General features: G+C 38.7%; 2 protein-coding genes and 1 non-coding gene across 5 annotated transcripts in view; 1 reads left to right on the plus strand and 2 right to left on the minus strand.

Annotated features, from left to right (window-relative positions):
- Positions 1-647: 647 nt before the first annotated feature.
- LOC127132692 (pentatricopeptide repeat-containing protein At5g06540) lies at positions 648-3,348 on the plus strand. Its single transcript, XM_051061656.1, has one exon. The coding sequence runs from the start codon at positions 723-725 to the stop codon at positions 2,172-2,174; it is 1,452 nt and encodes a 483-aa protein (XP_050917613.1). The 5' UTR covers positions 648-722; the 3' UTR covers positions 2,175-3,348.
- Positions 3,349-3,748: 400 nt separating this feature from the next.
- LOC127132693 (autophagy-related protein 18a) overlaps positions 3,749-27,724 on the minus strand; it is a 60,852-nt gene continuing 36,876 nt past the window's right edge. For 2 of the 3 annotated variants that reach the window (XM_051061658.1, XM_051061659.1), the window contains exon 4: positions 3,749-4,087. In XM_051061658.1, coding sequence (XP_050917615.1) covers positions 3,997-4,087 — 91 coding nt within the window. In that variant the 3' untranslated portion in view covers positions 3,749-3,996. Of the gene's footprint in view, positions 4,088-4,354; positions 4,482-4,641; positions 4,856-5,061; positions 6,005-27,724 lie in introns of those variants that run through there. The other variant, XM_051061657.1, reaches the window with a different exon arrangement.
- TRNAD-GUC (transfer RNA aspartic acid (anticodon GUC)) lies at positions 5,999-6,070 on the minus strand. Its single transcript has one exon. It is a non-coding gene; the product is annotated as a tRNA-Asp (tRNA).

Here is a 27,724-nt window from a genome sequence, read left to right on the forward strand (position 1 = left end):
CTCGAGTAAATGAACGTGAATCGTGCCCCATTCTAATATGAATATTTGTCTTCCACCTAAAAATAATCAAAATCAGTCAAACTCATTTTTCGCCCCGTACGCGACCAAAACAATTCTCAAACAAACGATTATCGCTAAGCGCAAATCTTTTATTTTCAACAAACGAGTTTTACTCAGTCAAGTGCAATTAAACTCATTTTCATAATTAAAATCAACCGACAAACAAATTTTTTCTATCAAAAACTACGTAGCTTTGAATTTTCCATCACATTGAGAGATATTTAGGAGCAAGATTCAACATCTCGTTAAGCACCCTAATAAAAACCTTTTTAGTTATTTAATAATTAGAAGAAACCAAACATTTTTAGCTAACATTTATTTCAAAACAAATTAAATGGTTATTGTTGGTTACAACGGATGTCACATCACATGGTGTTAATACATTCTCTGCGTATAATCGACCCCTGACCTAAATTTGTTGTGATGATCTCATTTTTGTTCTTCAGGGATATTATTGGCGTTACTCTTTAGAAAATAAACTTCGATAATAACTTCATTGTCATTCAAGCGTTTCTTCACTCAAGTATTTTTAACGTCGCGACATAAAGTAAAAACAAGTAAATGATAAAGAAGTAATGAAAATAGAACCTGGATTGCAAAACAAAATTACCCCAATGTGTTCAATGTTGTTCACCAATGGGAGACTTTTATAGGAACGTAAAATGCAGAGAAAAAGTAAATTATGCAGGAAACTGAATGTGTATGTGTTTATGAATGACATGAGTGGCTTCGCAGAAAGAGTCGTGACACTACTGAAATTTTCTTGCCGTTCTCAAATTCATGTTAAACAAATTCAAGCGCAAATCGTTCTTCACAACCTTCAATCAAACACCACAATCGCATACAACTTCATCACTGCGTCTCAATCTCACAATCTTCTCATCTCAGTTTTACCTCTCTTCACTCTCCTCATTCCAAAACCCCATGTTTTCATCTTCAACTCACTGATCAGAGCTTTCTCCCACTCCCACATCCCCAATACCCCTCTCTCTTTATACTCCCGCATGCACAAAAACTCCATCTTCCCCAACAATTTCACATTCCCTTTCCTCTTCAAGTCTCTTTCCGACACCCGCAGCTTCGTTCAATCCCAGTGTGTCTACACCCATGTTGTGAAACTCGGTCATGTTAACGATGTTTACGTTAATAACTCTCTTCTTGATGTATACGCTTCGTGTGGTTATGTTGCACTTTGTCGACAACTGTTTGATGAAATGCCTCACAGAGATGTTGTGTCTTGGACTGTTTTGATTATGTGTTATCGCTTTGGTGGGATGTATGATGATGCGTTGCTTGTGTTTGAACAGATGCAGTATGCGGGTGTGGTTCCGAATCGGGTCACGATGGTGAATGCTTTGGCTGCTTGTGCTAGCTTTGGTGCTATTGAAATGGGGATTTGGATACATGATATGGTAAGGAGGAATGGGTGGGAGTTGGATGTGATTTTGGGGACGGCGTTGGTTGATATGTATGTGAAGTGTGGAAGAGTGGAAGATGGGTTGAGAGTTTTTAGTTATATGAAGGAAAAGAATGTGTTTACTTGGAATGCTGTTATTAAAGGGCTAGCTTTGGCTAAGAGTGGTGAGGAGGCTGTTTTGTGGTTTAATAGGATGGAGGTTTATGGAGTTAGAGCAGATGAAGTGACTTTGGTTGTGATTCTTTCGGCGTGCAGTCATTCGGGTTTGGTGGATAAGGGTCGATTGATATTTAGTATGTTGGTCGATGGAAAGTATGGATTTTGTCCTAATGTCAAACATTATGCTTGTATGGTTGATCTCTTGGCACGTGCTGGTCAATTGAAAGAGGCTTTTGAGATCATGAGATGTATGCCTTTTGAGCCGACAAAAGCTATGTGGGGATCGTTGTTGATTGGTTCAAAATCGCAGGGCAACTTTGAGTTCAGCGAGCTTGTAGCTAGGAAACTAGTTGAGATGGAGCCAGATAACACTGCCTATTATGTTCAACTGTCGAATCTGTATGCAGAGGCAGGAAGATGGAGCGATGTTGAGAGAGTAAGGGGAATGATGAAAGAGAGAGAACTGAACAAGGACTTAGGGTGTAGTTCTGTAGAGGTTGAACACCGAAGGTCTGCCAGTGAAGTCTCAGCACCGTAACTCACTCTCCTAGCATTTTCATGAAACTTGTAAGCTGAAATGGAATGCTTGTCTCTCCCTCTAAAGTTGGTGTTCAAGGAACACCACCAAGTTAGTTGTTACTTCTGTTAGGGTGCTGCTGTGCTACAATGTGTATTTCTTGATGGATATTGGTGGTTATATGTCCAGTGATACTGAAGAATGGTACGGATGATTGTTCGGGTAATTTTAGTTTCAAAAGCCTCTTGATGATTTAGTTTGCCAACATTTACTTAGAAAGTAGACCATGTGCAAGTCAGTACTCCTGCAGAGCATCAGTATTTTGAGGTTTAGAGTATTTTGAGGTTTAGAGTGTTTTGAGGCTAAGGTTCGATTGATCTTTAATACGTAGGTTGATGGAAAGTATAGATTTTGTCCTAATGTCGAACACCTTGCTTTTATGTTAGATCTCTTGGCACGTGCTGGTTGGTTGCAAGAGGTTTTTGAGATCATTAGATGTATGCCTTTGAATTCGGCGAGTTTGCAGCTAGGAAACTAGTTGAGATGGAGCCTGATAACACTGCTTATGTCCAGCTGTCGAATTTATATGCAGAGGTGGGAAGATGAAAGAGAGAGTAAGGGGAATGATGAAAGAGAGATTTAACCAAGGACTTGCAATGTAGTTCTGTGGAGGTTGAATACCAAAGGCATGCCACTGGTGAACTCTTTGTGTAGTACTCACTCTCCTAAAGTTGGTGTTCAAGGAACACCAAGTTAGTTGTTACTTCTGTTAGGGGGATGCTGTGCTACGATATGTATTTATAGATGGATATTGATAGTTACAAGGGATGATATTGAAGGATGCTACAAATGATTGCTCATTCGCTGAGAAAGCCACTCGTAGGCGAGTCAGTGTTCCTGTTGAGTTGGTTATTTTAGTTTGCAAAAACAACCTGTTGAGCAATCATTTGGGATGTTGTTTTAGTTTACATAAACACCTTCAATATTCAACTCTTGTCGTTGTGGACAAAATTAAGCTGGCTTCATATGCTACATGATATAGAATTTACAAGTTGAGATGATAGTCCATATACTGCTCTGTCTTTGATCAGATTACAACCATTGCAGCTTGACTTGTGAATATTTGAGCTTGGATATTCTACACATTTTCCTACTCAACCTTAGATATCTTTTAATGGAATTCATATTGCATACATTCTCACAGATTTTATTTTGATTACAATACCTTATGAGAAATTTGTAAATGAAATACTTATATTTGATGAAACAAAGAAGGGAAACAGTAATGAAATGGTTAAGTGCAATTGCAGATCATGCTTTTGATTGGTCTCCATGTTTGAGAAGATGCATCCAGGGTAAAAGCATATGATTGTGTAAAATAAAAAGTTTTTCATTAAACAGCATTTTATAGACTTAAACGGCCTATAACTAGAGGTTCTTTGTTCATCTATTGAAGATGTCAAACATTTGGTATTTTTTCCTTTTTTTTCTATATATTTGAAAAAGAAAGTACTGTGTGTGTTGCAGGATAAGCATCGAGCCATGTTGGATAATAACGATACAAGAAACTGTTATTTGAAAGGAATGACAAGATGTAAAGAAAGTGAGTGCATGCTATACCACAGCTTTCAATATAAAAATTAGCGTATATAATCACAATATTATAATTGAAGCAAAAAGGTCAAACCAGAATTTACAATAATGATGTCTGCATTACTTCAGCCTCCCATCTATTACTAATTACACTCCACATCTATTTCTACTATTATTCCACGGTGAGAACTCCTGTAGAACAACCCTGACTAAAAGATAAGCGTCAAACACTACAGGATTTCATTTCATCTCACAAGGCTGTTTCTGACATTAAAATGTTGTGAAATTCAAGCTGGGTCATTTCACCTCCTTGCGCTGGATCGAATTGGCATTTATAGAAGCTGCACAGAATAACCAATTGCAAATCATTAACATCATATAACATAAAGTTTACCTTTTTTTGTTCAACTTTTTCCATATTACATTTAATCTTAAAATAAGAAAGTACGACACAATAGCCGGCCAACATAACAAATATCACAGTCTTTCTTCAAATCCTCAACTCAATAATACTAGAAAGGAATAACATTATCAGCTATAGATTAAAAGAATATCTATCATCTAAAACTTAGACAAGATATATTATTTGTCACTTCCTCGTATCATACCTTCCATCCATGCCAAGAATTATGACTGTATTCTTTTCGACACCAAATGCAACAGTGTACTGAGTGCCCTCGTGTAAGTGAAACCGAGCAACTGACCACTCTGAATTGAAATACTTGGGCAACACTCCTGCAAGCGCATAGTAACATTCGAGCAACAAGAACAGCTAATTGTATTAACAACTATTTCGCTTTGTAACCGAGAAAAAAATAGATCATAAAACTAAAACATGATCAATATAGAAAGAAATACTCAAGTTGATAAAAATTAAAACAGCAAAAAGATTTACCTTTAAATTTAATGAAGGAGCGAGACGAGCTAGGTGAGGCAATGGCGGCATCTGAACTCGACGACCCATGGGAGTTTTCATTCTCAGGGACATTGGGATTAACCTTAAGGCCAAAAACATGGACAGTACCCTTGTCACTGGAAACTGCTAACCACTGAGCAGTGGAAGAAAACGCCAAACTATATATCTCTGCAGCATTTGCACCTCTTCTTACCTGTAATCAACAGCCAATAAACTTATACAAGAAAACCAAAATGTCTCAAATCTCAATGGCCCACATATTAAATTCAAATCTTCAAACAACAGAACATTAATAAAGCAACAAACATAGACATTAAACCTTAATTGTATCTAATCCAATTAAAGAAACATGATTAATCAACAACAAACATCACACAATTGACTTGTCATAGCACATACCTCCTGAAGTAGTGTGCCGAGTTCAGCATCATAAATCCGAATCAGAGTACCCTTGGTGCTGGCAGTGGCGATAAACTGCCCATCAAGCGTGAGAGCGAAGCAAGCTATTCTCGAATCATGAGCAGAAATAAACTTGGTCCTCTTCTGGGAAAAGTGCTCAATACGAATTTGGCCTTTATGCAAACCAGGGCAAGCGAGAACAAGAGAATCTGTCAAGTGCGAAACTTCACAAAGCCCCTTAGGGTTCGCAATGGTTTCAATCTGATGCAACAGCTTCAAGTCAGCGAAATTATATACGAATATCTTCTGCTCCACCACGACGATTATTCGATCCCGCCGAAGCCGAACACCGCTAACGGGAGAACGGAACGAGAGTTCACCGATGCACGTACCTTGATGATCATCCCAGATCATGACTTTGGTGGGAGGGTACTGAGGGTGAGACCCACCGCCGACAAGTGCTAATATGTTACATCGGAAAAGCATCTCCACATGGCCGATTCCTCCGCCACCGAATTCCCGGCGAAAAAGTTCGCGGAAAGGGTCGCAGTTATATATGCGAAAGCCGTTATCAGTGGCGGCAGCGAAGCAGGCGTGGTCCTGGTTAAAGGAGAGTTGAAGAAGCGACGGCGGTGTGGCGGGGGGAGACTCCGGTGAATCGGTGGAAGCATGGTGAGATTGTGGAGACATTAGGGAATCGAAGTCAAGGGTTTGAGATTGATCAGGATGGAAATTAGGGTTCGGAATTGAATTGAGATTAGGGTTAGGGTTTGGCCAAGGTGGAGAAGGAGAAGCAGGAAGAGTGGCCATTGAAGTGGAAAATTGATTCGAAGCTTCGTTCTCCCGCTAAGGAAGAAAAATTAATAATGTAAGCTTTTTTGTCCGGTTAGTTATCACAAAGAAGACGATTTAAATAATGAAAAAAAAAACAAAACTTCGCCGTTGCCGGGGATCGAACCCGGGTCACCCGCGTGACAGGCGGGAATACTCACCACTATACTACAACGACTTGGTGTTAAGAACTTAATTTATTATTATAATGTAGTGTTACTTTAAACACTTCCATCATTAGTAACAACCTTAAGCTTTACTCTACCCTGACGCATGAACTAGTGGTTCAAGTGGATTTTTTATTTGAAATAAAAATTATCATCAAAGTTTCATCAAATATCAATAAGTTTGTAACACATAAAACATATAAGTGTGGCATCCCATTCCCAAAAAATGTTTATTGTAAATAACTTTTTATATTTTATTATTAAATTCTGTAGTTTTAAAATATATTTTTTATATCAAAATTTGATATAAATTTACTGTTAGTCCATTTTAAATAGGAAATTTGGCGTAATTTTTTATATTAAAATTTGACATAAATTTACATTAATGATGATAAGGAAATATGTTATACCATGTTTAATTATGCAATATAGAAAAATGTGATAGTGTGAGTTTCAAAGAATGATCATATGCTATGAAAACTTGTTCTATGTTATTCCCTCCGTCCGACAATGAACGACGTAGTTGACTATTTCGCATATATTAAGAAAAGTGAGTAAATGAAAGAGAGAATGATGTTTATACTAATTATTCACTAGTATCAAAACTTATCTTCATAATAGGAAGATATTGGTTGAAAGAAGAATGTAGTTGATTAACATTTTGGCATCAGCGCTTTAGCAAAACTTTCGATCATTGAGTGAATCTGGGTTTAGGAAACACACATTAGAGTACCAGTGAGATTTATCTCTAGTGAGTGAAAACACAAGAGCGTGTGAGGATCAGTTAAGTGCGACCATGGGTTTGGAAAAGATTGCTTAGGTTACAAGGCTTTATGATGATACCAGACGAACGCGATGATATCTGAGTGAAATGACTTGATTAATGCATTTCAATGATCTATGCGATGATGATATGCACACCTTTTTGTTAGAGCGAAGCGTCATGATTTATGCATGGTTCACCAAATGTTCATGTGGTGGGAGATGGAAGATTTGAGGTTGGGAAAAAGGTTATAATGATATTATTCCACGATGTCTGCTTCAGGCTCAACGATTGTTAATGCACTTGCCTAAGCAACTTGAAACATGAAGAGGACTTGCACCTTCATAGAATATCTCTGCCCCAGTCTATTGGATATTTGCACGGGTTGCCCCGATCACAAGTTGTTAAGTAGTCTTGTCATAGGACGATCTCGACCTGACTTTCCCCAGGTTCTTAAAACTGTATGGCCTTGATTAACCGTCTCTTGGAGCGATTGACTTCTTGTGATCTTGAGGTGGCCTACCCTAGTACGAGTCTTGAAGTAATTTTCCCCCTGATTAACTGATCTAAGGGAATTCCATTGGTTAACTGATCTTGGAGGAATGCCTCTAGTGGGATCATATGCTATAACTCATTATTGCAACCTCCTTGGTGTTAGGTGTTGATTAGCGGATTAAAATTGTTTACTAAAAAATGGTAATTTTAATGTGACGCTCATGCAAGTTTTTAGATCAAAATCATTATTTAAAGTGTGAAAGACGATGTGAAATTTGATATCAATACAAATGTTTTTAGAAAATCTCTAGGAGTCAGGTTTACGCAACCTTGTTGTAGTATGCCTTCAGAATACCTTTGCTTTAATTAGGTCTTTTGAAGGTTGTAATATTGCCTAGTTACAGTTAAAGAAATAAAGGATATAAGGCTCAAAATTTGATTTTAGCCCACACCATTCTACTTGATGTTCTTTAGTCCTACGTTCAACTAACTCAGCCAGTGCATTAAATTTCCGAAATAAATTTTGGTGATTTTTGGAATCAACAAGGTTTTTCTTTCGTTCGCTTGAGTGGTAGTCACCCTTTTTGTTGGTAGTCACAATGTTTTGCTCTTGCTTTTTTTTTTGTTGAATTTTTTTTATTCTTTTGTTATCCCTAATTTTTGCCTAAGTCATTTCATCATTATTTTTTGTTTTTGACTTAGCAGGCTTTTCTTCTTTTTTTTTGAAAGATTGTGACTACCGTGACATGGGTTATTGGGAGACGGCCATTGCAAACATTTTAATTTTCAACCTCTTCAACGTCAGATGATGCATAAGATGTGATTGATCCCCTGATGGGACATTCTTTTTTGGAATTTGAAGCACAACCGAATTAATTAACGACTATCCTGCCCCTGGTTAAGATTAAAGGTTTAATAGTACAGAAAGAAACACCAACTTCTAGGCTCAAGGGGGTTGACAAGGGATTATCTTCCTTATATCTCCGGTGTGTGGGAGGTGAAACAATATCTTACATTGTTAGAAAAGTTTTATTCAAAAGTATACTGTTAGCGATTTTGGGTATTTGTTCTTCATCATTCTCCATTTTATCCTTGCTTAAGTGAAGTGGAGAAGTATTGATATCGTTTTCAGTTTTTTATGAAAAAAGAAAATATTGAATTAAGCCTGGAGTGAATACGAATGGATTAACTCAAAATGCATGCCCATTTCATTAATATCACCATTGGGAGTAACAATGTTAAAAGCAACCAATACTTTACAAAAAGAAAATAAAAATGAAAAAGCTAAAGATGGCCTAAGGATGATCATTCTTGAGGATGATCTGGCAAAGCTTATCCGTAAAGCATGACAACTTCTGATGATGGAGCTCTTGAACTTTGATCTTGAAATTGTAGAAAACTTTTGTAAAGTTCCCATGTATCCTGCATGGCATTTGCACGTGATATTAGGATTATGCTTAAGATGGTAGTGAGACCTGACAAGTTTGATCTCCTTGGGCACAATTTCCCTAACATGAATTAAAATATGAAGTTGATGCGTATAAGATATTGGAATTGGATGAAAGAGGGGACATATGCTTTCTTGATCGTTGTTCCCTTGGTTGTTTTGCTTTTGCTCATGTTTCTGGTTGCCTTGAGTGGGCTTCTAATTCGATAGAAGATATTGCTCTTGCGGATAATCGGACAGGCTGTTTGTAGTTGTATTCTGGATTTTACCCGCCTTTAGTTCGTTCACCAATCATAACTTGATCTGAGAAGTCCGTTGTCATATTGCCTATGAATAGTTCTAAGATCATGTCAACCTTGCCTTGGGCGTGATCCAAGCTTTCCTTACACATTGCATTCTCATGCTTAACCTTTTCCATGAATGTATAAATATATTTTTAGTTTTTCAAGGAATCCAGGAATTATCGTCAATTGTAGAGTATGGAAGTAGAGACAGAAGAAGAAACTAGTATGGGAAAAAGAAAAAAGAATTTATATATTTATGAACTGATATGTATTTCTTCTGTATGGTTTTATATTTTTTGAACGTTCAACAATGACTGGAAATTTAGGATTCCCTGGAAACGATGCATATGGCTTTTTCATGTGGATGGAATGCAAATAGATAAGCAGTATTTTTTGTTTAAATGGTTTAAAGGTTGGATGATGCAATAATTTAGGTTCAAAAGTTCAGTATGTATATGATGATGCAATAATGGTATGCAATAATATAACTTTAAAGGTTTGTTGTACGTTGGAAATCGGGTATAGAGCTGGGGAGAAAATCAGGTAATCTATGGATAAGGTTCACTACAAAACAAACCCAATCCCGTCACAAGTAAGTATTATTCTTCCAAGAAAGAGATTCCTAAAAAGATCCCTAGAGTCATGTACCCAGTTTGAGATACCGATATTTGAAACAAATGACTCGTAAACAGTGATGTTTCAAAAAGGATCTACTTTATACGTGACATTTCGTGTTGACCATAATTGGGACATAACATCAAGGAGGTCGACATGAATCTACCACTTACTATCATGTGTGTCTGCCCAAGCTCGGGTGTATAACTTTTCTCTCAAGTAGCATCATTAAACCTAATCTACAATAGAGAATATAACAGATATTCAAAATATAATGAATATATAAAAACAATAAAGATGTAATAACTAAAGTAAGTAAAGCAATAAAGATAAACATAAGAACATGTAAAAACAAACAAAACTAGGTTTGACTTGCTTAGGTAATCCCCAACAGAGTCGTCAGATGTCGCGTCACAAAAAATACTTGAGCGCATCGCACGCTCGAAATACAACAGAGTCGCCATTGCATCGTAGGCTCGTGACATAATTCGCATCGTAGTTTTGTTAAGTGTTTTAGTTTATACTTGACGTTGGGTCAAGTTTTATACAAAAAGAGTTTTAGTCTTAAAGGGATAAAAAGACAAATATGATTGAAAGAATGGGATATGATACCAAAATGGAGAATAAAGCCTAATGTATCTCATGCATTGGTTATCCTATTTTCTAGGATTTTAAATGAATAGAATTTTTATTTGACCTAAGAGAACATGTATAACATAAGTCCTAAAGTCTTTCTAATTCAATTTAATGAATCAAATGATATTAATCAATTAGTTGAATAAAGAAACTGAGAGAACATGAAAGAAATTATAGGTCATGCTATATTGAGAAGAATCAAGCAAACATTTCAAGAAGTAATTTCAAACATGAAATCAAGGGAAGAAAATTAAGGTCGAAGATAAACCCCAATTTCAAATTATCGTAATATCCAAATTTGCATTAGATCAAATTAATCAGTTTGCAAAGAAAATTAATTAGTTAGTCATTTTATGAAGAAAAAAAACTAATTAATATAGAAATGGTTAATTAATTAATTAATTATTCAAATATCTAATTAAATTATGACGATAGAAAAAAAAGTTATATAATTAATTGGTAGGGTGTGATATAGTAATATAGAAACCCATGGAAGTGGAAAGAATAAGTCAGAATAAACTAGTGTCATGTGTGGTTTATTATAAAATTAAACTAGATAAAATTAATGTATCAGCCAAATTTGAAATGTAATAAATGTATATTAAACTAGATAAAACTAATATAATAATATATTAATACTTAATCATGAAATAACTAAAAAACGAAAGAAAAACACTAGCATTTAGAAAACAAAACAAAGAAATGAGACATGATAGTAACTATGTTAGGAAACTACGCAAAATTTCCCCATATTATCAGATTTGTGGAAGAACAAATTAACGCGGAAGCACACAAACTTAATGAAAATAAAATATATAAATTCATTAATCTCTCCTCACATGAAAATTGCACAACTCAATTACTCTAAAAGAATTTATTGAAATTATGTTCTGATGATTACAAATGAAAGATAGAAGGCTTTTATAGCCAATAAAACAAGAAAGATGAATGATTATTATTTAACATCTCCTCAAAGTTCTCATAACCATTATTGTTTCTTTTTACTATTATTTTTCTTGTTTCTCCTTCATACTCTCTTTATCTCTCTTTTATTTTGACCAACAATCTCCCACTTGAAGAGTGATTTTAATCAATCTTCACACCTTGGTCAAACAACAACGTTTATCAATTTATTATTCTAGCAGGCCAACTGAAGAAGAGCACAACTTCAGTTTATCAATTGTCACCGCCTTTGTTAACATGTCAGTTGAATTCTCACTTCCTTGTATCTTGCTCAATGTTAGTACCTCATCCTCAAGAAGAGATCTAATGAAGTGATAACGAAGACCAATGTGTTTTGTTCTTGAATGAAATGCAGAATTCTTTGCTAGATGTATTGCACTTTGACTGTCACTATACAAAACACTCTTCTCCTGCATGAAACCCAACTCTGTTAACAATCCTTGAAGCCATATTAATTCCTTACTAGCTTCTGTGACTGCTACATACTCAGTCTCAGTAGTGGATAAAGCAACAATCTTTTGTATTCGCGATATCCAACTAACTGCTCCAGTACCAACAGTAAATATATAGCCAGTCGTACTTCTTTGGTGATCAACTTCACCGGCAAAGTCTGCATCAACGTATCCTTGTACTTTTATTTCTCCTTTGCCAAAGTATAGACATTTCTTTTTAGTGCCTCGTAGATACCGCAAAATCCACTTGACTGCTTCCCAATGAGTTTTTCCTGGATTTGCCATAAACCTGCTTACAACTCCCACTGCATGACCAATGTCTGGCCTAGTACATATCATTGCGTACATCAAACTTTCTATGGCTGAAGCATATGGAATCTTATCCATGAATTCTATTTCTTCCTCCGTCTGAGGAGACTGGTCCTTGGATAGGCGAAAATGACTTGCCAAAGGTGTGCTAACCGGTTTGGCATTGCCCATGTTAAACCTTTGCAAAATACGATTGATGTACTCTGCCTGAGATAACTGCGAAATTCCTCTTTGCTTATCTCTCATGATTTGCATTCCAAGAATCTTCTTTGTTGGACCCAAATCCTTCATGTCAAACTCCTTGATAACTACATCTTCAAGTTTCTGATTTCAACCATATATGGACCTGCTACTAACATATTGTCATACGGTGAACTGGACTTTTTGTGTTTTTTATCGCAATGTCGCGGTTAGCAAGAGTCGCCACCGACTTTTCTTTTATCCAATAAGGAAAGGTGGAAAAGAACAGGAAAGACCTTAATTTAGATTTTGGGTTCGGGAGGTACATTATACAAAGGGAAGGTGTTAGCACCCTTTGTATCCATGGTTATCCATGGGCTCTTAATTGCTCGATCACTTATATTATTTTTAAAAAAAAAAAGTGTTTGTGAATTGTTTAGAAAAATTGTTTTGAAAAGAGAATTTAACTTTGTAATGATTCTTGTATGAATATATACAAAGTAGTTATCTCGTTTAGTTTTGGAAATTGTTTAGAAAAATATAACTCGGTAATGATTCTAGTATGAATATATACCAAGTGGTGATTTTCTAAAGATATTTTGAAAGGTGTGAGGTGTGAAAATTGTTTTTAGATTGTGAGCCAACAATTAAGAGTTATACCGACCCAAGGTCTTTATGAGTATTTCCTATCCTTATGAGGGTAAAACTGTCCTTATTATTGAGAAATAAGTAGTTTTATCCTTTGGATGTAAAAGGGTCATCGTAGGGTCATCGATTGGTCATTGAAGGCAACAGTTACGAGGATACCTTAGCATTCGAAGGGACTATCATCTTTTAACCGTAGGCAACATCAGAGGGTCATCGAGGGACAAAGTTGTATATTCGAAGGCAACATCCGAGGGACTATAATTTATTTTATGATGATTTAACCGAAGGGTCTTTGCTAAGGGTATCCCCACGTTCGCGGGACATGACCGTAATATCGTAATCGTAAGGCAACAAAGAGAGGTCCAAGATCACTTATTCAAAGGCAAAGTTTTACAATTAATTATATAATTAGGATGAAACTCCACATTAAAATTATTAAAAATAATATATTAAAAAATTAATACATTAGAAATTAATACATTAAAAATTAACTTAGGGTGAAACTCCACAAGGGTATCCCACAAATAAAGTGGAATACCTAGCCAATAACCTTTTCCTGGGATATGTGAACCTTTACGAAACTCAAAAAAAAAAGAAACATGTCAGAACACCAAATCAGGGTGCAATCGAAGATTACACCGGAGAAATATCACAACAATAAATAGGATAGGATGAATAATGCATGGCTATGATAAAACATAAAAAAAAAGAATAGAAAAGTCAGCTACTGTCTCGTTCGCCTCTGCCTCGCCTAGCGAAGGCCAGGCGAATACTCGCCCCAGGCTCGCCTAGCGATGTGCTAGCGAGCGGCCACGGATTTTGAATTTGAAAACAGCCCCACGTTAGGAACTTTGAATTTTATGGCATTTTATCACAGGAATAACATGATCAAACATTCAGGGTATTCAGGCATATTTAAATTCCCATACGAAAGCAAATTATATATCAACATTTAATCATGATGCATTATATATGTAGATATGGCCAATTGAAAGTATAAACAATAGAGATACGCAAAACCTGTTTGCCAATTCAAGGTTGAAGGGATTGACCACTTGTAGTATCGGAATAAGTTAGGCAGCGGGAATTGGACGGCGATGGCTTCGGTGCAGATGGGCTGCCTTCAGGGTTTCTTTACTCTGAATTCTCCGGGTAGGCAGGGTTCCTATGCCAAAGTTTCTATCCGTCCTTCTCTGTTCTCTTTCTTTCTTTTTCCTCAAGGTTTGTTCCAAGGAAACCTCAAAGTGTTTTGCTTCTCTTCCTTCTTTCTCCAGTGAATCTCCCAGTGTAACTCCAAGTCTCACTCCCCCTACTGAAACTTCAGTATTTATAGACTAATTTCGTGGGTAATGGGCTTGGACTGAGGGAGACCCAAGTCCAAAATAATTTGTTATATTTTATTTATTTATTTATTTTAATTAATTAATTAATTAATTAATTAATTAATTAAAAAAAAAAATTCTCTTTTTTTTTTTTTTTTTTTTTTTTTCGTTTTTTTTTTCGTTTTTTTTTTTTTTTTTTTTTTTTTAGGAAAAATGATGGGTAATTTTTGGGGTATGACAGCTGCCCCTGTTCAATATTCTTGAACCGAGAGAGTTAGGATGGCGTGTATGCCATTCGTGGTCTGGAGGTGGAAGATTATTGAACACTAGAATGCCCCAAAAATTTGCACTTGAGAATCGACAGTTGGTCTTGATGGAGATGGGCTTAAAGGTGCCATCCGGGAGGTTTGATGACGAAAGCTTCAGATCGCGCCGTATATTAGGCCAATTTGAAGACATGGGTGCCACACTGGGTCGTACGTTAGACCGTATAATGAGTCATCCATTAGGCTGCCGACTTCGCTGGGGAGTCGGAGTGTGTCATATGCTGTTGGGGATAAAGGGTCAGAATGGACCATACGCTAGATCGTATCTGAGTTGCAGAATGAGCCGTACGTTAGGCCGCATCTGATGATGAAAGCGGTAGTCGTACGCCAGACTACACTTCAGAAATGTACCGTACGTTAGGTAGCATCTGAGGGTTGTAAGATCCAAACGGGTCGTACGTTAGACCGCGTTGGAGTTGCTGGAGTTCAGAATGGATCGTACGCTAGACCGTATCTGAGTTGCAGAATGAGCCGTACGTTAGGCTGTATCCGAAGAAGAAAGTAGTCGTACGCTAGACTACACCCCTGAACGTACCGTACGCTAGGCAGTATCCGAGGATTTGAAGGTCCAAATGGGTCGTACGTTAGACCGCATTGGAGTTGCTGAAGAAGTCATATGTTGGGCTGAATCAGAATGAACCGTACGTTAGGCTGTATCTGATAACCTGTATATGTTGTACTTGCAATAAATGTCTGGGATGGGCTTAAAGATGCCATCATTAGGAGGATATCGAAGTGTTGTCAGAATGAATGTTCCCATGAACTGTATTTGAAATATGTATCTGAATCTTGAATGTGATTGATAAAGGTGTCTGTCTGAATGAACCTTTTATTTTGACTATATCAGGAGGATAAATAACCTGCAAAGAAAAGTTAGCTTCATGCTATGTCATGATGCATGAGATGTTTCGTGTTATGCTAAAATAAATGTGAATGTTGTATGCATGCGTATGTTGTGAAAGGATGTAATGAATGAGTTATGCGTATGAGAAGTTCTACTTGGGGACTCTACTGGGGAAAATAAATCCCTATCTACTGATTTGAGACATTTGTGTCGATGACCCTTTCTCGGCTGGGGATGCTTGATTTCTGTCTGATGGTGGAAATATTCAACAGAGTCGGGCTGGAGATGGATGAGATGATCAGCCTGTCTGGCGATGCCGACCTCTGTTGGGGAATAGCTGGCTGTGCCGGGGAATACTGCCAATTTCTTCTGGGAAAAATAGGCTTGCTGGGGAAGAGAATTGGTAGCGGATTCATTGGAAGCATGGTTAGACCTTATCCTCGATCCTGAAGTCTTGTAGTAATTGCTATTGCTATTCTATGCATGTATTTTGGTAAACATTGGTCATATTCAAATGCATATATTAATTCAAATTAAATCAATGGACGTTTACGCAAACAAAACAGAAAAGTAAAAACAAAAGCATCTTTTTTTTTGAAAGAGGGTTGTATTGATTTTGAAAGGAGGCCTATAAACAGGCAATTTGTGTACAAGGAGACAGAAATCCTAGTAAGAGGAAATTGTCGAAAACAAAGAGAAAGCTATGTGGAAGAAGTCCTATTGATTTTAAGCCTACTACTGTCATTATGTCTTCGAGCATCTCATCCCTTGCTGTCGGATAGAAGTGATTGGCTTGGTCAGTCCCTCGAACTTGGATGAAAGTTGACTGAGAACGGGACATAGTCATACGCTTTAATCCCTAATTTTTGCCTGGACCGCCTTTTCAGGTTTTCAGTCCACCAGGATACCCTTTTTTGCCCAAGCCGCCTTTTCAGGTTTTCGACTTGCCGGGTGTACATTTTTTTTATATATCCCTAATTTTTTCCCGAACCCTTTTGGTTCGCCGGGATGCCCTTACTTTTGCCTAGATACGTCGATCTAGCGGGTCTCTTTTATGCGTAGTATTTTTTAACTATGTCCGCGTTCACGGGATGTGGGAAGTCTTCACCATCCATTGTGGCGAGTATCATGGCTCCACCTGAGAATACCTTCTTAACTACAAATGGCCCTTCGTATGTGGGAGTCCATTTGCCTCTGGGGTCAGTTTGTGGTAGGATGATGCGTTTGATTACCAAGTCGCCAATTTGATACACTTGTCTCTTGACCTTTTTGTTGAATGCCCTGGTCATGCGCTTCTGATATATCTGCCCGTGACATACAGCCGCAAGTCTCTTCTCATCCATCAAATTTATCTGATCGAGTCGAGTCTGAATCCATTCATCTTCATCTAAGCCCGCCTCTTTCATGATTCTTAGAGAGGGAATCTGAACTTCCACTAGTAAGATGGCTTCCATTCCATAGACTAAAGAGAACGGAGTTGCCCCTGTCGTAGTGCGCACTGAAGTGCGATAACCGTAAAGAGTAAAGGGTAACATCTCATGCCAGTCTTTGTATGTTACTGTCATTTCTCGCATGACCTTCTTGATATTGTTAGCAGTCCCCACGGCGCCGTTCATCTTTGGCCGGTACGGAGAAGAGTTATGGTGTTTTATTTTGAACTGCGTGCAGAGTTCAGTAATCATCTTGTTGTTCAAATTAGTACCATTGTCAGTGATAACTCTTTCAGGAGACAGCAGGTTTCTCAAATAGGTATTTGATAGAATCCATCTTAGAAGTCAATAAGGTGGTATGATTCAACATATACTGTCTTAGTCGGCGGGCAGCCCAGGCCAAAGCACAGCAAGCTTTCTCGGGCTGTGAGTATCTTGTTTCACAGTCGGTACCTTTTGCTAAGGCAGTATATGGCATGCTCTTTTCGACCAGACTCGTCATGTTGCCCCAACACACCTCATTGAATTTTCTAACACGGTCAAATACGTAATTAAAGGTCTTCCTTCAACTGGTGGCATCGGAACTGGAGGTTCTTGGCGATATTTCCTGATTTTGTCATAAGCTTCTTGGCATTCATCATTCCATACCATCTCTTGATTTTGTCTCAGTAATTTGAAGATGGGTTTGCAGGTAGCAGTCAAGTGTGGAATGAATCGGGCAATGTAATTTGAGTGCCCCAAGAAACCTCTGACTTCTTTCTTGTTTATTTCAGTACCCAGATTTACAATTTCAATTGATTCCTCATGCGGCTGTATAGTCTTTTCTTCTTGCAGTAGTCGGGCAAGTTCTCCAGGGACTTCACAATCTTCCTCGCTTCCATCCTCGGCTTGGTAGATCGGATTTTCAAAGTCATAATGAACAGTAGCAGAGTCATTACCAACAGGATCCAGAGTGGATATGGATCGGCAAATTGTTACGTGAGTGTGTGCAAGAAACATAGCTTGTTTGAAAAATGACAGGAAAGATAAAGAGCGCAATATTTGAATGCAAAAAGTCCATTGATCTATTGAATATGAATATGCTTATGAAAATGACAAACCCCTAACAAATTAGCCATTGTGCCTCGGGCATAGACACAATGCTTTAAGAAGTTTGATTGTAAAAGAAAATTAAAATTTGCAATTCTAGAATAAACAATAACAATTACTCCTGACTAAAGGAAATCGGGATAATGTCTTCAGTCTTCCAATTGTTGAGTCCGTCACCAATTGTTGGGAAAATCCAGCTATCCAAGTCGCAATCACTATCAGCATCTTCCATAGCATTAATCTGATTTTTGACTATCTTTCCAGAGTTAAACCCCAGGCCAGCTTTATCAGACTTGTACGGTACATTGATCAGTTGACCCCAACCAGCACGATCACCATTTTCAATCGCGGCTTGAGCATCTTTCAGAGAGATCATGACAGGGGGAGCACGAACAACCTTGGGCACAAGGGGAGTTGGCTTAAGGACAGGACTGGGTGGAGGAACCACTTCAAATGACTGAGAAGGAGTCTCAAAGAATTCACCATCCATCTCGACGTATTTGAAGGCTTGCACACTACTGACAATATACTCTTCTTCTCCACATACAGTGACAACCATGCCTGCTATTGGATACTTCAGCTTTTGATGAAGCGACGAAGCTACCGCACCTGCCCCATGGATCCAAGGGCGCCCCAACAAGCAGGAGTAGGCGGGACGAATGTCCATCACGTGAAAGGTAGTGTTGAAGACTTGAGGTCCTATCTTGATAGGGAGAACCACTTCACCATAGACAACACTCTTCGCACCATCGTAAGCACGCACCACAACATCACTAGGTTTCAGTTCAATGCCTTTGTAGTCAAATTTATCGAGTACAGCTTTCGGGAGCACATTCAAGGAAGAGCCGTTGTCGATCAACACGTGAGCCAGGGTGATCCCCTCACACTCGATGGAGATATGCAGAGCTTTATTGTGATTCTTTCCTGCTGGCGTCAGGTCAGCATCGGAAAAGCCTAGGCCATTGTCAACAGTCAAATTAGCAACATAATGTTCGAATTGATCGACGGATGTTTCTTGAGGCACATGAGCGGTCTTCAAGAATTTCATCAATGCATTGGCATGGGATTCAGAGGATAACAATAAAGACAACATTGAGATTTTAGACGGAGTATGCCCCAATTGTTCCACTACATCAAAATCGCTCTTACGGATGATTTTCAGCATCTCTTCCATTTCCTGTTTGGCAACATCTTCAGAAGTAACTTCGACCGATGTCTCTGACTGAGGAGGATTGACTGGTCTTTTTCCTCGAATTTCGGGAGCGGGAGGTGAGATTTCTGGGGAGTAGATCCTTCCACTTCGAGTAACTTTACTAGTCCCCACAATATCATTAGGATTAGCAGAACTACCAACTTGCTTTATGCCATGGATGTAAACGTCGCCTCCATAGTTCCACGGAATAGCTTTGCTGGAGGAATATGGCACGGGGCCAGGTGCGGTAATAATCAGGGGAGCCACTTTGGGCTCAGCGGTAATCTTCACAGGCACTCTAGTAGCGGTAATCTTCACTGGAGCTTTGGACCTAGCAATCACAGATACCTCTTCAATAGAGTTGTCCACCTTAGGAACCCTTTCAAATAGAATTGTACGATCATCCATCAGCCGTTGAATGCCGTTCTTCAACTTCAAACAATCATTGGGTCGGAGTACACAGAGATCGCAATCTTCAGCACAACCTGGAAATAAACCAGCTTGCAATAAATTCTTCTTAACGATCAGGAGAGGAGATGCTAAATCAGCAACGTCAGTAACGTGAGAATTGTCGTCCACAACATTAACATTCTGGTCATGATTAGGCATAGGTGCTGTGATGACATTGGGGGTCGCCGGAGGATCAAATTCAATTTCTCCAGCGTCGATCATATCCTGAATCTTGTTCTTCAACAACCAGCAATCATTCGTATCATGCCCGGGGCTATCGGAGTGATAGGCACACCTGGCGTTGGGATTATAACGAGGAGAAGTAGTGTTGGGATTTGCAGGAGGGCCTCTGAGGGTAATCAAATTGGCCTTTAACATACTCTGCAGTGCTTGGGTTAAAGTCATATTGATCTTGGTAAACTGTCTTCTCGACCTGTCTTGTCTGTGTTGGAAGTTCTGAGATGGCGGTGCGGCAATTGTAACTGCCCCAATAGTATGGTCACGATTCTTCTTGTTATGCTTCCTCTCACTGTACACAGCATTTGATTCATTCTTTCCCTGATAGGACTTTTTGGTGCTTGCAGAAGTAGCTGCCTGTATCTTTCCACTTCGAATGCCGCTTTCAACCCGTTCACCTGTCAAGATAAGTTCAGTGAAACCTGACGAGGAACTTCCCAGTAGATGGCTGTAGAATGGGCCAGTCAGTGTACCCATGAACATGTCCACTAACTCTCGATCAGTCATAGGGGGTTTGACTCTGCCAGCCAAATCTCTCCACTTTTGAGCATATTCTTTGAAACTTTCTTTAGAGCCCATAGTCATATTTTGTAGCTGTAGCCGAGTAGGCGCAAACTCAGAATTATACTGGTAGTGCTTGTAGAAAGCTGTTGCTAAATCAGTCCACGTGCGGATGTTAGAGCTCTCAAGCTGATAATACCACTCTAACTGTGTGCCAGACAGACTCTCTTGGAAGAAATGGATCCACAGTTTCTTATCAGTAGTGTGCGGCTGAATCTTTCTCACATAAGCCCTTAGATGCATCTGAGGACAAGAGGCACCATCATACTTAGTGAAAATGGGAACCTTGAATTTGCGGGGAATGACCACATCAGAGACCAGACCCAAGTTTTCGAAATCCAGACCGGGCACTTTCTGCCCCTCCATAGCTAGCATACGTTCTTCCAGCAACTTGTACTTATCATCCTTCGAAGAGTACTGTTCATGTTCATAATCTTCATCGTCGTCCTCAGAATTGACGAGATTAGGATTCTCATCTTCCGAATCATTCTCGGTCTCTTCTTCTGAATCCTTCGGAATTCTAATCTTGACTCCTGTAACCTGTCCCTTAAGCCTTCTCCCCGGGTTGATGTAACCCACAGGTTTCTGGTCCTTCTTCTTCTCCATCAAAAGAGCTTTCAGTTCTTCCTGCCCCTTAGATAAGCTCAGCATCATTTCCTGGAATTGAGCATTCTGGGCCTGGAGATCTTTGACAGTTTGTTCGAGAGCCATTGTTCAATCTGTTTGAATCTGCTGGAATCTGTTTGATAGGAAAATCGTGAGAACACTGATCCTTTAGAATACCTGTTATGCGATGCAATGCAATGTATGAAATGTTTTCAAGGACTTTCGGGATTTAACTTTGCATAAACTAACAAAAAGAGCTTTTTTTTTTTTTCTCTTTTGTTTTTGCTTTTGTTTTTGTTTTTTCTGTTTTTTTTTAGCAGAGTTAAATCCCTAAATCCTTGAAATGGTTAGTACAATGCCATGATGTTATGATGTTATGTTGTTATGATGTCATGTTGTTAGATAAATAACAAGCACAAGCAAGTCACACAACAATCATTCCTAGGTTTTAAGGCTTGCGTGAGTTCCATAGGTAAATACCCTCCCCACTGAAGTTTGGTTGGTTCAACCTGTCTTAGAATAGTAACCGGGTTCTAGAAGGATCTCAAATCATTGACCTTTCCTTAAGTCCACTTCAGTGCAACACCAAGTGGTTGACCGAAGCTTCCCTAAAGTCCAATCTCAAAGAGTGTAGTATCGAGTCTCAACCAACTCCAGTTGGAACCGAAGCCAGTTATCTCACTACTTTCTAATGGCCAAGATGAGTCAATTAGGGTTCTAAAGGTCTGGTTAATGCTTTTATGACACCACGCGAATGCCAAATATTTCCTCAACTAACATGAGGAACATCAGGACATCCAAAGTGCCACATTAACCGTAGCCATCATTTTGACCATTCCAGTATACGCCGGACAGTCGCGATGATCTCTTGCTACTTACCTAAGGTACACTAGATCCGGGTGTAGGATCTTTCACTCAAGCATAACATACCCAAGCAATCCCTTAAAAATAAATCAGACAAATTGAATAAGTGATCTTGTTTTTAAGGTAACCTCTCTTTTTTAAATATTTAGGGTCCCCAGCAGAGTCGAGAGTTCTGTCATACGGTGAACTGGACTTTTTTGTGGTTTTAATCGCAATGTCGCGGTTAGCAAGAGTCGCCACCGACTTTTCTTTTATCCAATAAGGAAAGGTGGAAAAGAACAGGAAAGACCTTGATTTAGATTTTGGGTTCGGGAGGTACATTATACAAAGGGAAGGTGTTAGCACCCTTTGTATCCATGGTTATCCATGGGCTCTTAATTGCTCGATCACTTATATTATTTTTGTCTGAAAAAAAGTGTTTGTGAATTGTTTGGAAAATTGTTTTTTGGAAAGAGAATTTAACTTTGTAATGATTCTTGTATGAATGTATACAAAGTGGTTATCCCGTTTTAGTTTTGAAAATTGTTTAGAAAAATATAACTCGGTAATGATTCTAGTATGAATGTATACCAAGTGGTGATTTTCTAAAGGTATTTTGAAAGGTGTGAGGTGTGAAAAATGTTTTAGGTTGTGAGCCAGCAATTAAGAGTTATACCGACCCAAGGTCTTTATGAGTATTTCCTATCCTTATGAGGGTAAAACTGTCCTTATTATTGAGAAATAAGTAGTTTTATCCTTTGGATGTAAAAGGGTCATCGTAGGGTCATCGATTGGTCATTGAAGGCAACAGTTATGAGGATACCTTAGCATTCGAAGGGACTATCATCTTTTAACCGTAGGCAACATCAGAGGGTCATCGAGGGACAAAGTTGTATATTCGAAGGCAACATCCGAGGGACTATAATTTATTTTATGATGATTTAACCGAAGGGTCTTTGCTAAGGGTATCCCCACGTTCGCGGGACATGACCGTAATATCGTAATCGTAAGGCAACAAAGAGAGGTCCAAGATCACTTATTCAAAGGCAAAGTTTTACAATTAATTATATAATTAGGATGAAACTCCACATTAAAATTATTAAAAATAATATATTAAAAAATTAATACATTAGAAATTAATACATTAAAAAAATTAATTAAGGGTGAAACTCCACAAGGGTATCCCACAAATAAAGTGGAATACCTAGCCAATAACCTTTTCCTGGGATATGTGAACCTTTACGAAACTCAAAAAAAGAAACATGTCAGAACACCAAATCAGGGTGCAATCGAAGATTACACCGGAGAAATATCACAACAATAAATAGGATAGGATGAATAATGCATGGCTATGATAGAAACATAAAAAAACAGACTAGAAGAATCAGGTACTGTCTCGTTCGCCTCTGCCTCGCCTAGCGAAGGCCACGGATTTTGAATTTGAAAACAGCCCCATGTTAGGAACTTTGAATTTTATGGCATTTTATCACAGGAATAACATGGTCAAACATTCAGGGTATTCAGGCATATTTAAATTCCCATACGAAAGCAAATTATATATCAACATTTAATCATGATGCATTTTATATGTAGATATGGCCAATTGAAAGTATAAACAATAGAGATACGCAAACCTGTTTGCCAATTCAAGGTTGAAGGGATTGACCACTTGTAGTATCGGAATAAGTTAGGCAGCGGGAATTGGACGGCGATGGCTTCGGTGCAGATGGGCTGCCTTCAGGGTTTCTTTACTCTGAATTCTCCGGGTAGGCAGGGTTCCTATGCCAAAGTTTCTATCCGTCCTTCTTTGTTCTCTTTCTTTCTTTTTCCTCAAGGTTTTGTTCCAAGGAAACCTCAGAGTGTTTTGCTTCTCTTCCTTCTTTCTCCAGTGAATCTCCCAGTGTAAACTCCAAGTCTCCTTTCCTCTACTGAAACTTCAGTATTTATAGACTGATTTCGTGGGTAATGGGCTTGGAATGAGGGAGATCCGAGTCCAAAATAATTTGTTATATTTTATTTATTTATTTTAATTATTTAATTAATTAATTAATTAATTAATTAATTAATTAAAAAAAAATTTCTTTTTCTTTTTTTTTCTTTTTTTTTTCTTTTTTTTTTCTTTTTTTTTCGTTTATTTTTTATTTTTTATTTTTTTATTTTTTTTTTATTACTGAAGTGCTGGTATTTATAGTGATAATGGTGACCTAATGGGCTCAGAATGAAGCCCGAAATTTTTGTTGTCTGTCAGCTTCGCTAGGCGAGCGCGTAGCGAACAGGCCAGTTTGGGCCATTTTCTGGATTGGGCCATCCGTGAGCTGGGCCTTTGTTTCTTCAAGATCAGGGTTATATATGAGTCGGAATGCCTTGCAAAATGTCTTGAAATATTAATGGGCAAATTTTGGGGTATGACATCATGACATCCTATACACAGAAAATTCAGTAGGAATGTCTGGTGTTTTGTGATTGCACAATTAATGGCAATCTATGTATGATTGAAGATCTGATTAGCTGGCGCATTCAATCATGGATTACAACCTGATTTACTTATTTTCCAAAGAGATCTAACCATCTGTCATGAAAAGATTTAATTGGAAAATAGATTTAGGGTTTTCAAGATGTCCAAGCCCAGCTGAAAGCTTCTATAAAAAGGGACTTAGAAAACCTGTTTGAAGACACAACAAATACTGAGCGAAATATAGAGAGAGAGCTAGGGTTTGTGCCTGTTTAGTCGTGAGACTTGTAGGTTATTCAAGTCATCCATTGATGATTGAATTGGACTGATTTGTGGTTGTAATTTGTCACTCTAAAGCTGTTAAGCAAGAGTGTGTGTCTACTTGATCAAAGCTGTGAAGCAAGATCAAGTGTGTGTCTTCTTGATCAAAGTTGTGAAGCAAGATCAAGAGTGTGTCTTCTTGATTGAAACTGTGAAGTAAAATCAAGAGTGTGTTATTGAAAAGTGTTTTCTTTTCTCAAGGGATTGTTGTTTAAAATCACAGGTGTGATTATAGGGAAGTGAGTGGGTTCTCATATCTAAGAGTGCATAGGTAGAAATTGCACGGGTAGAGATTAGGTGAGAAAGACTGTAACTTGTTGAAGTGTACGGAGAGTCTTTGAACTAATTCTATTTTAGTGGAATTCCTTCCTGGCTTGGTAGCCCCCAGATGTAGGTGAGTTGGACCGAACTGGGTTAACAATTGCTTGTGTGTTTTGCATTACTATTCTCTATCTTTATCCTGTTTGCATTACTTATATATTAGTGTCGTGACATTACCTTCGACATCTCATATCTGATACCAGAACTTCAATTGGTATCAGAGCAGGCATCATGCTCTGGTTCTAGGTGAGATCTAGGGACAATAATTTCTGGTACAATGGAGAGAGATGGAGGATCTGTCCACAGGCCACCAATTTTGGATGGTTCTAACTATGACTATTGGAAACCTCGAATGGTAGCATTTCTAAAATCCCTTGATAACAAGGCTTGGAAAGCTGTGTTAACAGGATGGGTGCATCTTGTAATTACTAAAGAAGGAGAAGCCACCACTGAGAAAAAGCCTGAAGAACAATGTGTCGCATCACGCGAAAAACCGGCGGGAAACAAGAACAACAGAGCCGCCACCGTGCGTTATTTATCCCAAAGGAGGGAAAGGAAACGCTCGAAGTAAACCTGGAAAGAACATGGTCTCGCGACCAAAGAGAATGGGATCGGGAGTCGGTTATGCGAAGGGAAGGTATTAGCACCCCTACGCATCCGTCGTACTCGACGGGATCCACGCACAATAGAAAGGAAAAATGGCTGCTAAAAGACGCTGCTCACACTCACACACACTGGCTGAAAGAGACAAAAGAGACTGACTGAAACTGACTCGGCAGGATGTCGCATCCTGGGCCTACTTAGTCTATCAGGCATAGACATCAAAGTCGAAGTAGTTCGGACTGGGGAAACGACACATGCTCGCTAGGATATCGCATCCTATGCATACGTATCTCCTTGGACGAAGGAGAATCAGAGCATTCGTAGCTCGGCTGACACGCACACAAACAAACAAAGGCAAAGGCAAACGTGAAGCCCGAATGCCAATCACTGGACCTACATCAGCATCCGAAACAAACACACACAAAGAGGCAAACGTGGAGCCTGAATGCCAATCACTGGACTTACATCAGCATCCGAACCAACAAACACACACAGGAAACCAACTGCCAATCGTTGGACTTACGTCGGACTCCAACCAGAAAACACCTACACTGGAACCCGAATGTCACTCGAGGGACTTACATCAGCTTCCAAGCACACAACAAGACAAAACAAAGACACAGGCGCCCGGAGAGATCTGCTCATCTCCTGCCTACGTACCTCATCTGGTATGAGGATCAGGGCGACGTAGTTCCCCTACGCAGGGATACAGGACTAGCCTAACCAGATAACAGAGGGAGACACAACTAGGGAGACTACGACTCGAGCCTAGATGTTATCATGCAAATCATCCCTAAGTTAAGGTTTCTAGCTAACTGGCACAGGAAGCAAGCCTATCCTAAACATGACTTGCACAGGAAGCAAGCCACACACACACTTAACTTGCACAGGAAGCAAGCCAAGCAAAACCTAACTCGCACAGGAAGCAAGTCTAAACTAACCCTAACTTGCACAGGAAGCAAGTCAAACAAACATTACAAGCACAGATAGCACACACTATACACAAGCAAGGGCTCACACAAGGGTTAGGTTTTAGTCGAGGGGTCATATCAACCTCAACAAACAAACCTCTGGAACTGGGTAGATGTTACTCTTAACCTTGACATTGAGAGCCAAGGTGAAGCAGATGAAGGGTGAGTGAAGATGAGACTTCACAGCTCTTATCCCTGGCCTGGGAGAGCTTAAGACAAGAATGTGTGGGTTCAGAAAGTGGGAACCCTTCTACACATTTGATACTGACTCAACTGTACAATTGTACAAGATCTTGGGTTTGTATCTGCAATGCATCAACACAGTGGTGTGAGCAAAGCAGATGACACACAGAATAGCAGGGGATAGGTTGCATATCCCTTGGGTTCTGCCAATTTCCTCTTCACTTAGGAGGACTTTGACTCTATGCAAGGACAAAATTAAACATCCACAAACATTGCCTCTTAAGGAGGACTTCAGACAGTTGCCTGGCCAAGCAACAGGCCAGGTCTTCCAGACTACATGAAGATTAGAAATATACCTCAATGCAAATTGCTTATATAAGCAAAGCAAAGCAAAAGTTCACAAGGAACTGAGCAACTAAAAGCACCTGAAATAGTCAAGCAGACATTAGTATACAACTTCAAACAAAGCAAAAGGAAACAGAAGTCAACAGTCAACACAAGCAAGTGAATGTGCAAGGCACAAGGCTTAAGGCATGTGAGCCAAGCAACCTACAAAACAAAGAGGTTAGCTCATGATAATCATATGAACTCAATCAAATTGTAATGATCTCTTTGAAGCATTTGTGGATTAACCTGAAAACATGAACTTAAACATAAGCCACAGGACCACTAGGACAAGCCTAGGGTCAAAAATGAATGAGAAAGCCAAAACAGCAAGCAATGTCCAATCAAAATCAAATTCAAACATTTAGGAAGCAAACCCAATTGGTTTCATGTTCATATCATGCATCATCATCATTTCATAAGCAAAAGAAGTCAAAGCATGGCAAATGAGATCTCATAGAAGTCAACAGCAAGACTTGCATCAAAAGTCAACCCAAACATTTCCAAAAATCACCAAATAAATCATGATCAATCTTAACACCTAGCATGGTAAGCATGTCAAATTTCATCTCATTTGGACAAGTGGAAGGCAGTCAATGAAAATCAGAAAGTCAAAGTAATTTTGAACATGCTCAAAGAAGTCAACCAATCATGCATCAACTTGAAAAATTCATAAATCAGAGATGGCATATGATAAATTAATGGGACTAAAACCATGGCAAAGCTTAAGATGTCTAG

This window comes from Lathyrus oleraceus, chromosome 3 (genome assembly GCF_024323335.1).
Source record: "Lathyrus oleraceus cultivar Zhongwan6 chromosome 3, CAAS_Psat_ZW6_1.0, whole genome shotgun sequence".
Taxonomy (NCBI): Eukaryota; Viridiplantae; Streptophyta; class Magnoliopsida; order Fabales; family Fabaceae; genus Lathyrus; species Lathyrus oleraceus.